We start from the raw sequence: 14785 nt of genomic DNA, 5'->3' as shown, positions 1-14785 counted from the left end.
TTAAATATCATTTCTTGATTCTCGCATTGTAGATTTTTTTAAACATGTCGTAATTTGCAATTTCAATCGTCGTTTTTTAATTTTTTTTCTATCTTCTCGTTTCTTTTTACATCATTCCTCAAAGCTCTGTCATATCGGATAAATCTTTTGGAAGATTACAATTTTAGATTTTATATAAAAATTTGCAATATTTTTATATTACATATCTCTATTCGAATTTTAAAAGAATTGTTTTAAAACGTTAATTGCTAAAATCAGTGCTGGCTTGAATTCCACGGTTTTCATCACATCAAATGGTTTTCGAAAGCACGAAGGTCAGAAAAGGGAATTCGCAATGCATCTGTACTGCCAGCCGATCGGAGTTTCGATAAGCGAAGACAGCGTACTCTTCCACGGAAAATAATTTCATGGTGAGGTTGAGTTTCTCCTCTCCCTTCTCTTTCCCAGTTGAACGAGAGTTCTAGCTTTAGTTACATCGTTGAAGGAATACCGGAAGAGAGCCTGGGTTGTGCTTTCCGCCCACCATCGGTTCTCGTTCATTCATTAACCCGCTTCCTTCTTCTCGCTTTTCCTCTTGGCGTTAAAGAGTCAATCTTGATCGGGATCCCGCGAAATCGCTGCCAACGCCATCCGATGTCTCTACACAATCAGAGAATGTTGTCGCGAGCTAATATTAACCCGTTAATACTCGCGCTGCGAGCACACGTCGCGTGAAACTAAAATAGCGTTTATACAGAACGATCTTGAAATCCATCGACGAATGAAAAGCGATTTCGTTTTTATAAACGTCGCAACAGTAACCTAGATCGGTAAGAAATAAGATTAAGTTTGTTAATGAAAAGATTAATTATCCTAACAACTTGATGTTTATTCTAATCTTTTTTTTTTTCTTTAAATTAAAGAGTAAAATAAAAAACAATAAGATTAAAAAGTTAACAAAATTAATTATTTTTTTAATTTGCTTGTATATATCTTTGATGTGAAAATACTATAAAAATTATAATATAACATAAAAGTAAATATATAAATATAAATAAAAAAAAGTAACTAGGAACATAAATAAAAAAATATAGATAAGAATTAAGAAATATAATTTTGTGTGTGTTACGATTATTATTAAAAGTAGAAAAATTAAGAAGGTAATAAAGAAAGTTTGCCACTTTCTGATCAATTTTCTGAGAATGCGACCGACAGGGAATTACCTCGTTTAATTAACTGTGCACATCTTAATTAACTGTACTGTGATTATAATAACTGAGCATAGCTCGCGAGAAAATTAGCGCACGATGCAGTCACCGGGGTGTAATCATCCCGTTGACATTGGCGATAGAGCCGTAACTCTACGAAGATATAGACTTCAAAGACAGTCTTAAGCACCTAAGCAAACAAGCACGACAAATGCTCTTCCTGTATCATATAATCGCGTTGTTGTTGCACGTGTGAGTTTCGTCATCGCACAATAACTAGCAAGGATTTAAGTGACTTATAATTTTATTCGACCATCAAAATAATTAAGTAGGACACCACTCAAACTGATTACTAGAATGTCAAAACTTTATGTAACATTGCTCATCATGCTTGATATTTCTACGTAATTAATTTGATGTTTCAACAAAATTATTTTCAAATCTATATTTATATATAGCTAAATTTTCAGATACTTTAGCAAAAATTATTCTTTTCGTGCATTTAAACAGAGATTCTTCTTAAGAGATTGATATTCCCTCATAGATCTTAAGAAGACCCGACAGATCTAATCAGACTTTAATATAATTTCTAATTTAATTTCTAATTATCTAAAGTAGTAATTTCATAATTATCTTACGTGATGTATAATTTTCACTTAACATTCAAAGATCCCTTCATAAAAATTCGCTTTCAAATCAATATATATCCTGAATTTTATGCGATAAGTTAATGATTCTGATATCGTCCGATATCTAGAAAGATAATTGATAAACAAAAGAAAAATCTTACGGATTTCAATTAATGACTTTCCAATTTTTTAACGCAAAGTTTTTTTTCTTTCATCGTGACGCAAAGAATTACTCCCAATCATAAACAAAATATATCTATGCTCCCAATCAAGTGCAGAAGGACAGAGGGGATTGATTGAGATGCGTTTTTTCGATTGATAACACACGGCCGTCTTCATCGATAAAAGGCGTATCGCGTATGCCCGGTGGCCTTTTTGCATCCTCATTAAGGCGAAGAAAGGCGTGCTTGTGGGCGCGCGAAGCGTCTTTTCTTGGCGAGGCGCATAAAAAACTCTTTTCTCTGCACCCAGGGTGTCCCTCGCGTGCATGAAGATCGATTTAGGTTGCGCGCCCAACATTATTACGCAGTCGGAAAGTGTAGCAAATACTCCTTCCCTTATCTGACGAAATTGGGAGCGGTTCCTCGAAATATACCGATACCCGGAACGTGGCACTTCTCACTTCTTTATCATTTAATTTTAACGATAGATTTTTCGACGAAGCTGAAAATATTTCCAAGCTAGCTAGTTTCGACGAAACTATCGATCGAAACTGGTAAATATTTTACACTAAATATCTATCGATAATGAAAGCAGAAAGAGTTTCAGAAATTTGAGATTAAAAGTTTTAGCATCTCGGAGAAAAACGATGAGTTCATAATTTATGAAGTTCATTTTAGATGTGATTTTTGGAATTATTGGCTTTCATATCGTTCTATTTTATTGAATTCCTTCGACTCTAAAAACTCATTCAATTTTTAATGAACAGTTGAGTGTTTTTCACGTAATATAATTTATCATAACAATTTTTATAATTCATACAATGCAAGTAAAGTTTGCAATTTTTTTAAATGCACATTTATGACATTTCTCTCTTTCTGTCGATATAACTTTATGTATTTTATTATCCAGAAAGAATTAAATGCTTCAGTCTGGAGACTTTATTCAATTCTCAATTTATCTGTCAATTAGGATATTTTATGAGATAATTTATATGTATATATATTATATTATACCTATCAAGATATAATATTTTATGTTATATATTTATATTACTCCATGCACATCACGTGTATTGTTCAAAGCAGTTAAAAGGTCATTGTTACATCCATAATGTCAAATTATATCCAATTTATGTTATTTCTATAGTTATTTCTATAGGTCGCTATTGTTCCTACGCAATATATCGTTAATTTGACTAAAACAATAGAGTTAAACAATTAACTCAAGAAACTGCTTAAATTTTATTCAAATTTGGTTTATTATTTACTAATTATAAGTGCATTAATATGGACGATGTTTACTTTGAAACTAACTACAGAAATGGATTTGCATTTTGACATACGTATATAGAAGTTAAAAATAATTAAAGAAAATGTTATTTAAAACTCAAGGAATTAGATTGCCATTGCTTCTTTGATATCTAGCAATATACGCCTAATAAATGCATATATTATGTTATGTTTAAAAGTTACTGAGCAACGTCTCTCCGTCAATGTTCTATATTTCTGATGATTCATCTCGAAAGCCCGCAATAGATTTTTCTTCAAGCTTCAATTTTGAGGAAGAAAACCAAAAATCTCGAATGACACCCCTAATGCAAAGCGATATTATTACCCCGCCGTTAGGAGTGATATTCGTAAGGCTGAGAAAACTGCTGCACGTCACGCCGGCCGCGCGCGGTCGCGTTCATTCATGATTTCGTGAGGAAACGATGGTGGCGACGCGACACGCGCCACCTACACACTCGTCACCGTCGTCTCCACCGCCAGCAACCAACAGTAACAGCGCCAGCACCATCGCCGCCGCGCCGGCAGCAACCCCTCTCCCTCCACTTGCATCTAGCCGGCATAATCGCCCCGATTCCCAGAAGCGGACAATCTTCGCGCGACTCGCGAGGCGCAAAGTCATAAATGTGTCGAGCTAAAAGCTGATATCAGAATTTTTTTCGCAATTATAATATTTATATACATATATTATATGTAGAGGAAAAGGTGCAGATATTAGGGCATCTCTCCCATTTACATTTTATACAATAACTTGATTAATAATAAATATTTAAAATTTATAAACAATTACATTCGCCAAAGTGTTGTTCAATCGATTCTAGAACTCAAAGTTACGAAACATTTATTATTTAAGACACTGTTTATAAAAATAGGATTGGTAATATAACTTTCTACAAAAATAGATTTAAAAAATTGGTTTTGTTTAAAAAACAATGTTACAAAATAAAAAACAAAAAAATAAAATATCGCAGAATGTATGCAAATGTATATATGCACACATTCTTCTTCTACATGGAACTGCTCAGTACTAAAAATCTATAATATATGTAACATAAACTATAGCTTAATAATAGAGCTACAATCGATTTATGAAATAATTTTGATATGAAAATCTCGAAAAAGAGGTCAGCAATCAACACGCATAGGTCACATTAGCAAAATGCCATGCTATTGTTTAACTTATTCGCATGTGTACCAAGTAAAATGTTAAATAACAAACAACACACTCAAGTATGCAGGTATCAAGTACGTGTAATTAAATGTACCTTAATCTGCACTGTTAAATCTATAGTGTCAAATTTAATTTAACGTAAGCCCTCACTGCTCCTACTAAATATATCATTATTTTTTATCAAAACGATAGTTAAATTTGACACTATATAATATGAAATTGACACTGCATAGTAGTCAAATTTAACTATCGTTTTGGTAAAAAATAATGATATATTTAGTAGGAGCAGTGGCGACTCATGTTAAATTAAATTTGACACTATAAATTTAACAGTGTATATTAGCCGTAATATCATCTTCTCTTTTATATGTATAGTTGAACTTTTTAAATTTTACATGCGTGTAGATGTTGTTAATTTGCAATGTTTCGTTGTGTTATGCCGATTAAATGAAAATAATTAAGCCGACGGCACACGATGCTTGTTTTCTTGCTGGATTGTTAGTTTGATTAGACAGTGCAGTCAGCATTGTCAGCACCGCAGCCAATACGCTGGCAAAATTCTAATCCAGTTAGCAATCCAGCAGGAAAACAAACATCATGTGCCGCTGGCTTTAATCTTAATAATGAACAGTATATTATATTGTCAGATATCAAAGAAGTTATGGTAATGCATTCTTTTGAGTTAACACATTTTATTATTTTTAACTTACATTTGAATCAAAATGTAAATCAATTCATTTCTGTGACTAGTTTCAAAGTAAATAACGTTCATATTAATGTATATACTTAGTAAATAATAAACTAAATTCAAGTCGAATTTAATACATTTGCTTGAATTAAATTGTTTAACTCCATTATTTTATTTAAATTAATGTGTGTCATAGAAGAATGGCGACCTATAGAAGTAATTAAAAATAATTCAAATTGAGTATAATTTTACATAATAAGTTTAACAATGTGTCTTTATATTTTGGTATCATCTGTCTTAGAATTATTAATAATTTGAAAACGGCATTCATGCCTCATGACCGAAAAGTTAAATATCATATCTAAATAATTTGTTAATTATTTACTATAATTTAATCGCTAGAAATTTTGCTCTTCGTTATCTTATATAAAAGTTTTGAATACGTCCGGTCGAAAATCTTATTCCCTAAAAGAGAAAAACCGTTATTTATTTATTTACTTTGACAGCGAGCTAATAGAGACCGAAACTTTGTCACAGGAACCGGCGAGTCGGGCAAATCCACCTTCATTAAGCAGATGAGGATTATCCATGGCTCCGGCTACTCGGACGAGGACAAGAGGGGGTTTATTAAACTTGTGTACCAAAACATTTTTATGGCGATGCAGTCCATGATCCGGGCGATGGACCTCCTGAAGATCCAGTATGGCGATTCCTTGAATATAGTGCGTATCATTCACAATTTTATCGATTGCTCATAATTAATAGGTCTATGCATTGCAAGGAAAATCTTTGAATTTTTTTTACGGCAGCAAGAAATAAGTATCGCAAATTGCATCACACGTATTTTTTAACAAAATGAAAAAAATTATAAAAAATAGCAGTCTTTTCTGTTATATTTAAAATAATACAAAAAGTTTGGCGATTTAGAACCTGGTTATGTTAAAATATTATTTCAATTAAAAGTAGACGTGTTTTAAGAAAATAATTAAGATAAAATGAAAAAATTTTTATTTAAACTATAAAATTGTATCGTTAAATATAGATATTGATTTTATTGAACTATTTTATATGTATATAACGTTCATTTTTGTACAGAAAGTATAAATTTCTAAATTGGCATTTTCGAAATTGGAGCGACACTAGATGTAAATTTACGGTTTTATCGAAGTGTCTTTACTGAGAAAAATGTTCTCGCTGTATACTAACAAGAAGTACAAAAAAATGAATTCTGATTATATCAATCAGAATTTCGGTTATCGTAATTGAATTTATAATTATATCGTGTGGTAGATTAGAATGTTAAATTTAATTACAAGTATCTGATTTGTACTTTTCTGATTGAATCTCTAATGAAACCAGAATTTTTTCCAATTAATGCAATAGAATTTTTTTCCAGAGCTGATAAAAATATTATACTTCACATTATAATTTTTGCTTTCTTTAATTAATTTACTGATCCTATCACGTGTTATTTAATTTAACGCGGCTCCGAGATATATCTGATGTACACATCAGATATACCAAACGCTTTAAATCTGTTATTGCAGATCAGACTTCGCGTTAAAGGGTTAATTAAAGCATTGACTGTGCTGCACATGAGAAGGTTAACGATAATTTCGTATCGCATACTTGATATCGGACATCCCGACACGTCCAACCGGAAACTCGTAAATTGTACATTGTAATTTCGCTTCGTCATTTCCCTATAGATTCATACGTGTTTTCTTCCTCTTCCTTTTAGGAAAAAGCGGAACTGGTGCGGAGCGTCGACTTTGAAACAGTGACGACGTTCGAGAGCCCATACGTGGGAGCAATCAAGGACCTGTGGGCGGACGCGGGTATACAGGAGTGCTACGATCGTAGACGGGAATACCAGCTCACGGACTCCGCCAAGTAGTAAGTTTCGACTGTACTACGCCTTTTTGTCGCGGAACTGATGCTTGTCCACGTGTTTTACCGAGAGATTATCCTCCCGTCCATCTATAACGTCCTCAATTTCCTAACCGAAAAAACTTATGTAACAGAACGATTCAACACTAATCTTTCTTTCATTGATTCGTTTTCAACAAATTGATTTTTCTTTTGAGAAAAGCATCAAGATTCATGACAAACAAATTTTACCCCATCAATTCGTCTATACAATTCTGATCAAGCGAAAAGGGACATTAAATTAATAAAAAATATTTTATATCGAAACTGTGTACGATACATATGAAAAGACTTTGTATCTTCCGCCTCCAGAATACACACACACGGAAGCATATCCAAACAATTCCTTTCCAAAAGGGCTTGGGTCAGTTTTTAATAAAGACTGCCTTTTAACATATAATATATGTAGGAATATATTTCCGTCCATTTTCTCTCTGAAGAAAAAGAGAATGATAGTTGACTTAAAGCCTTTCAATAAGCTTTTCATTTTCAGAGATTTTACCGAGATTTGTCTCTGAATCTTGTTTAAACACGTGTCCATCCTATCCTTCTTGCGTTTGCGTTTCGAAGCAATGTTTCTGATATTCACGCGCGCACCGGACACGATTTAATTCTCTCACGGTGGCTTTACTTCCTTCCTCTCCTTTTTTCCTCTTTCCTGTACATCGCGTATTGAGAACACGATGTTTCAGTTACCTAATGGAGATAGATCGAGTCGCGGCACCAAACTACCTCCCCACAGAACAGGACATTCTTCGTGTGAGAGTGCCCACCACCGGTATAATTGAATATCCCTTTGACTTGGAAGAGATCCGATTTAGGTATGTGGTCGACCGACGAAGATGATGAAAGAAGGAGCGAGCTGCCTGCGCCTGCAAAACCACCTGCATCGGACCGTTTCTGCATTATTTTTGTCTTCTCTATAACTTATTCGCTGCACCTAGGATTCGTTGTTCAATTAAGTGTTCACCTATCCCCCGTTCCATGCAATGCTATTTAAACCTGTTGACTTTCTTCTATTAAATATAAACAAAACTGACGACAGGATTTTTTAATTCGCTAAAAACTGTAGTCGCATTCATTATCATATTAGATGTGATTGAATTGACTTAATTGTATAGATGAAAATGAAAAATTTTTTCTGCTTTATAAAGATCTAAAACAGATCTACAGCGACTATATATATATAGTGTTTCTTTTCTTTGGTATCTAATGTGTTGATAAAAATTATAACTGCATAATTACTGCATAATTACTTTATACGTGATATTTAATTTTATTTTATCTTTTATTTGAAATCTATATGTATACGAATATAATTAACTTTACTAGCTTCTGTTTTAAAGAAATCCGCATGATTTCGTGTTCAAACTTTGTATCTCGAAAACAAAAGTACATTATAAAACATAAAGTAAGTCTCAGGACACGACATCGACGTTAAAAAATTCTTTCAGGCTAAACCAATGGACAAGCATGTGTGAGAACTGTTTTATACATTTTCTTGTTTTATAATTATTTATATTTAAATATATATATTTTTTAAATGTACCACGCATGGCATGCACTTCCAGACAGCAGCTTTTTGTTTCGTTTTGCAGTTATCTTAGTGACCTAGAGCGTATTGAAAAGCCTGATTTCCTTCCGACCGAGCAAGACATCCTCCGGGCACGAGCTCCCACCACCGGAATTATAGAATATCCATTTGATCTGGACTCCATCATATTTAGGTACTAATAGTCTTTCAATCCGATTCTATACCTTCGATCGTACACTCGAGTTTTTCGCAAGATATCTTTATACATAGAAAGCAATATGGATCACTTAAACTATTTTCTTTCCCTTATTGAAATGATTTTGTATTAATTTTTTGATGAATTTAAAGTAGATCGTTTTCTTAGTACGAATATCGTAGCTTTAATTATTTCTAAATTACGATCGCTTATAATAGAACATCTAGATTAATAGAAAATCTAGAAAATTTAGAAAAACACATTTTTAGGAATTTAATTTCTAAACATGTATATATATAAATATACATTAATAATAGTATATGTATATAATTTATTTTTAAGTCGATCGCTTTAGTAGAATTTTAATTTGACTGTTAATAAAATTATTAAAAGTATGTAATGTTATTTGTTACAAAAATTGGAATATAATTTAACATTCATTTAAATAATTTTATAATATATCCCTTGTTTCATTTTTTCGAGAAAGAAGGATGAACAGGAGTTTTATATACCTATATATACATATATAATTATATACAATATATATGTATATAATTTTATAATTATTTTGAAGAAGCTTTGACATTTGCATGCCTTTTTATGTGTTTTATTAGGTTGTTCAACTAAATGGGTATACATAAGCGAATGAACAGCAAATGCAACAATGAATTTATTTAAAACTTTCTTTAACGTACTGTATCTTATGAGTGGATTAAATTAAACGTTAGCGAATGTGCTGTTATACATTTATTGCGGCGCGAATAATTTTCTATATAGCATATTTTCAATAGCTTAAATTTACATTCGCTATTCGTTCGCTATTTATTTGTTCAGTGTATAGTTACAATAATGCTACTGCATGCGGTAAAATTTCTATTAATATATAATTATGTAGTTGCGATTGAGAATAATAAATATGTATTCGTTTATGAATGTATTAGAATAATTAGATATTTTGCAGATTTTATATAGTAGATCAAAATGAATTAAATTTAAAAAACTATTTATTTATTTTATATAGGTTATTAATAAAATTGAGAATTTATAAATTCAAAAAAAATTTTTTTGTAATTACAACAAAATAATGTAAATAACGCTCGAAATTTGCAACAGCACAACAAAATAACTTTCAGAAACGACCAATAAACGAGCTTTAGGTATTAGTATCATCCTTGGGACTTGACATAATCAGTTACTGACACAATCAGATACGACTTTTCAAAATCTTGTTAAATCATCTCATATCATAGTATTTTAATAATTGACACCAACTTACATGATGGGACTTAACACGATTCTCGTTGTCAAACGAGGATTTAAGTTATGATTTTTATATCTTGATATCAATTATTGCGGACATGGTGTTACTACTCTACCAACGGTTGCGACTGCTTTGAAATAATGACATTGATTTCGTTCGACATACATTTTACGTACAAGGATAGGTTAATCGAATTAAACTGAAGAAGACTCTGTGAGTCGAAACGTATTTATAATTATATTTGGTATGTTGTCTAATGTAAAAAAACAATATTTTAATTTTAATACCTAAAGTTGTTCGTTTATTGGTCGTTTCCGAAAGTTCCTTTGTAATTATAATTTATATATATATATATACACACACATATAATAGTCTATTTTTTAATTTAATATAATTAATTTTAATCTATATTTTGATTTTAAATCTTCAAGCAGAGAAACTATCTTGACAATAAGTATAAATTTTTAATCACATATATAATAAATGAAAAAGGATATAAAAATTTTATTTATTTTATTTGCATTTTTATTGCAAACTACAAATAATCCTGAAAACATATGAAAGATGAAGAGCACAGCACAATAGTACAGGCATAGGTCACAATAGCGACACATTGCATTTGATTCGCTGAGTTTGTTGAGATTTAAGGACCTACTCGTCTTATGACCCGATTCGTCCTATGTATTTTTTAAAATTGAAAAGCGTGTAGAGATCATATTCGATAGACTATACTTTTTAGTAGTTAGGAAAATGATGTAGTTGAATTTTCATATTCTTTTCCTTTTATCGTGCCTTTGAAAATATTTTAAAATAATCTTTTTAATATATATATAATAATCTTTTAAAATATATTTATTTCATACATTTCTATATTAATTATTATTAATCATTCTAAAAATATGAAGATTTGACTATATTTCGTTTATACATTAGTAACAGTGCTCAATTTAACAGAATGTTATTTGCAGGATGGTAGACGTCGGTGGGCAGAGGTCGGAAAGAAGAAAGTGGATCCATTGTTTCGAAAACGTCACTTCAATTATATTTTTAGTAGCTCTAAGTGAATATGATCAAATTCTATTTGAATCGGAAAACGAGGTAATTATAATATTTTTTACAAGATATGCAGAAATTATCAATGAATTTGAATGATATTACAACTCATTTGTGTGTGTGATTCCTTTTAGAATCGAATGGAAGAAAGTAAAGCATTGTTCAAAACGATTATAACATATCCCTGGTTTCAACACTCCTCTGTTATCCTGTTTCTCAACAAGAAAGATCTGCTAGAAGAAAAGATTATGTACTCTCATCTTGTCGACTATTTTCCGGAATATGATGGTAAGTTGTAATATCTTCTTTATATAAACCACGGATTATCATTAATCATCCGACATAAAATGCTAACTACCTTGTTAATTTAGTCAGACAACATCTTATCTCATCACTTGGAAGTAAAAATAAACTCTGAACGCAAGATGTTTATTAAAAGATAAAGATATATTTGAAGTTATATTGTTTTAATACTCTCAAAGAAATTAAAACAAAGTATTAATCGATATTTATTAAATTATTAATCTATCTCAAGACACACAGGCTGAATAAAGTGCGATAGATTATTTATCTCGATATTAGTAAATAAATAAGTTCTATGGTATAGGCCCGAAACAACAAGACGTACCAGCCAGGGAGTTCATCTTAAAGGTGTATCTCAGTTGTAATCCCGATCCTGACCGAATGTGCTACTCTCACTTTACGTGTGCGACAGGTCTGTTCGAGTACTGAGTGTATCCTGAGCAGAAAACGTAGATTCCCTAGTTATTTGTCGAACGATTTAATAATATGATATTTCGTGCGATTTTCACGCTCTTTTTTTGTAACTTTGCCACTCCGATGTTTCTGAATTCGCGTTTATTATTAATAGTAATCTATTTGCAAGGCTATTTTAATACATATCAAACCTATATCCATACTTTTGCGCATAATTTATGATAATCAGTAGTACGTATTCTTGATACAAAATTAACTTTTATGTAGATTGAAGCTAGTTAATCTAATAGCAATAATCAGAACACTCGTCACATCCTGTGTAATTTATAATTTTGTTATGTCATTAATTACTGAACATTTAATGCAAATTACGTCGACATACTGAAATTTAAATATTTATTTAGTAAAAGTTACATTAAACTGAAATTTTTAGACAATGATAAACGATTTTTGAAATTTTTAGTTCGCGATAAGGGACTTTTAGATTTTATTACGAACTACAACGTATAAGCAACTGTTTCGAATTTGCAAAATTATACTCAATGTTCTTACATAAGCTCTCTAGCTTATTAATGAGGCTTTCGAAAGGCTTCTTTGATGTTCACTACGACTAATTTAATAAGCTATCCTTGGAGAGTGTATATTGGATTTGAGTGGAGTACAATATTATTGCATTAAATTAGATCGATATCCGTCTGCATTTCGCGTTATGTTGTGCATATAAGTAAAACCGATGTTGAGCGATGATATTTCCCGGATGTAGATTCATTCCTGTCTTATAAAACACTTAGAAATCCCGTAACACGGAAGACTTAGTCAAATTCTAGCTTACATCTTGTCGAATTTACACCTGGCAAAAATCTCAACAATATATATCAATTAATCCTCTCGTTGTTAAACGATCGCTAAAAAAGTACTGATTACGTAATACATAATCGCTTTGTAGATAAACAGAAGTAATGCCATGCCCCTCCCTCGCTTGTGTATTTCGCAGGTCGACAAAGAGACGCTCTCACAGCTAGAGAATTCATTCTAAGGATGTTCGTTGACTTGAATCCGGACAGCGAGAAGATTATTTATTCCCATTTTACGTGTGCCACAGGTAGACTAGTCTCTTGATAACTCCCGTGTACAAAAATACCATATTTCTTTCGCTTTATAACAGTTCGATGTGTTGTGTCTTGTACAGAGCTTGTATGTTGCCTGCCTCCCGTATAATCAGGTGTGTAATCAAATGTTATAAATGTACCACGGAAAATCAACCTACATGTATGAAAGACTTTTTTTTCGAATGAGAAGATTTTTTTTCGATGAGAGTGAAAGAATAGCACAAATAATGTATTAGTTGTCTTTAACGCAACAATTCTAATCTATCAAATTTATTTGGTTTAATATATACTTAATATAAATATTATTTATATAGTATATACAATTTTCTAAATATTGTATATATATTTCTCAGTGTTTACTGATTTACTGAATTATTATGAAATATTAGAAGAAAATAGTAAAATAAGATGGATATTGATAAATTCGATATCGGGTTGATTTTTCAAAGGTATAAAGCGGTGCTGATTAATCTCAATGATGCCTGATTTATATTTTGCATGCTGCGTTCATGGAATTAATCATCAGATACGGAAAACATCAAGCTTGTATTCTGCGCTGTTAAGGATACGATCATGCAAACCGCGCTTAAGGAGTTTAATCTTGCTTAACGCGACTATATAAATATTATTAATTGTACGCAGATTCTTGACGATATTATTTAATATTTGGACACCGAGAATGATGTAGATTTGTATGTGCAATAGATTTATAACAAAACTGCCTTAGTATAATTCCAACCAACGAATACTATGGGAGCGGCCAAATAGTAAAGCGATTGCTTGACCAAGGTTGCCACAGACCTGGAAAACTGGGAAAACCGGGAAAAGTCAGGGGAAAATATAAAAGAGACTGGAATTTTGAACTTTGCTCGCAATTCCCTTAAATTGCTCCTATTCCAAAAATAATTTTTATAACTTTTTAAATATTATATCTGATCTGTTTATAGTCAAATACGTTCAAAACTCGTGCACTTTAAACGATTTTAAAAAATAATTAAAATTTATATTTTATTCAGTAATTTTATTTGATCGCTCTTTTTCGTCATAACTACATTCTTTTTTTCTAAACTAATTTTTTGTTGGCTTAAATTTTCCCCCAAAATTTTATTATGCTACTAAGCTTCTTTTGCGTTTTTAATAATATAAGCTAACTTTCTTACAATCCTTGATTCTAAATGTTAAAGTTTTTACATATTTTATAATGTTAAAATTTTTATATATTTTATATTGGTCATGGAAATTTCCCATTTTTATCTGGAAAACATGGAAAAGTCAGGGAATTTTAAAATTCATTTTCTGTGGCAACCCTGTTGACAGATGTTATTGCGTATTTGTCAAATATTATCATATGTTGCTTTTTAAAATTTATTCCGAAGCTTAATTCTGTGTCATTCTAGGCGATTAGTCGTCGACTGCGAATAATTTTACTTTTGAAAACTTCAAAAATAACTGCCAGCTTTACCGTTCACAACAACGTATTACAATATACGTTAAGTAAAAATATATTATTAAAGCTTTGTAACCCCTAACTAAAAGAAATATAGCAATTGACGTTCACTATAATAATTGCTAAAATTAATTCATTTTTTGCAACATATTGCATTGCTAATATACCTTTTTAATAAAGGCTTGTTTTGATATTTTTGTCTGTTATATTGTCATAGAGTCTGGCAAGAATAGAATATTCCATTATTATTTATGATGAAAATTACATTTGTTCACAAACGTTGCTTATAAAGATATACAATGATATGTTTATGAAGATATACAATATTTTTATAATGATTGTAAAATTATTATTATATGTATATATATTCCAATATGTGATTTGAATTTAATGAAATAATGCTTTTAATACCTACA

The 14785-nt window shown here is 31.1% G+C and overlaps 1 protein-coding gene and 1 long non-coding RNA gene across 7 annotated transcripts in view; one reads left to right on the top strand and one right to left on the bottom strand.

The window, feature by feature from the left end:
• Window positions 1-14785, top strand: part of Galphaq (G protein alpha q subunit) — a 42209-nt gene that overhangs the window by 25398 nt on the left and 2026 nt on the right. The window contains exons 2-9 of one of the 6 annotated variants that reach the window (XM_018457470.1): window positions 5661-5845; window positions 6865-7019; window positions 7745-7873; window positions 8651-8779; window positions 11012-11141; window positions 11231-11384; window positions 12808-12915; window positions 13449-13742. In XM_018457470.1, coding sequence (XP_018312972.1) covers window positions 5661-5845; window positions 6865-7019; window positions 7745-7873; window positions 8651-8779; window positions 11012-11141; window positions 11231-11384; window positions 12808-12915; window positions 13449-13531 — 1073 coding nt within the window. In that variant the 3' untranslated portion in view covers window positions 13532-13742. Of the gene's footprint in view, window positions 1-5660; window positions 5846-6864; window positions 7020-7744; window positions 7874-8650; window positions 8780-11011; window positions 11142-11230; window positions 11385-11703; window positions 11812-12807; window positions 12916-13448; window positions 13743-14785 lie in introns of those variants that run through there. The other 5 variants (XM_018457463.1, XM_018457445.1, XM_018457459.1 and 2 more) reach the window with 5 other exon arrangements.
• Window positions 858-13778, bottom strand: LOC108728747 (uncharacterized). Its single transcript, XR_001936903.1, has 3 exons — window positions 13708-13778; window positions 11202-11203; window positions 858-872 (listed from the first exon to the last, which is right to left on the bottom strand). It is a non-coding gene; the product is annotated as an uncharacterized lncRNA (long non-coding RNA).

Source organism: Mycetomoellerius zeteki, unplaced genomic scaffold (genome assembly GCF_001594055.1).
Source record: "Mycetomoellerius zeteki isolate Tzet28-1 unplaced genomic scaffold, Tzet1.0 scaffold114, whole genome shotgun sequence".
NCBI classification, from domain to species: domain Eukaryota; kingdom Metazoa; phylum Arthropoda; class Insecta; order Hymenoptera; family Formicidae; genus Mycetomoellerius; species Mycetomoellerius zeteki.
The sequence above is the reverse complement of the archived record's forward strand: the minus strand, read 5'-3'. Positions and strand labels throughout refer to the sequence as shown.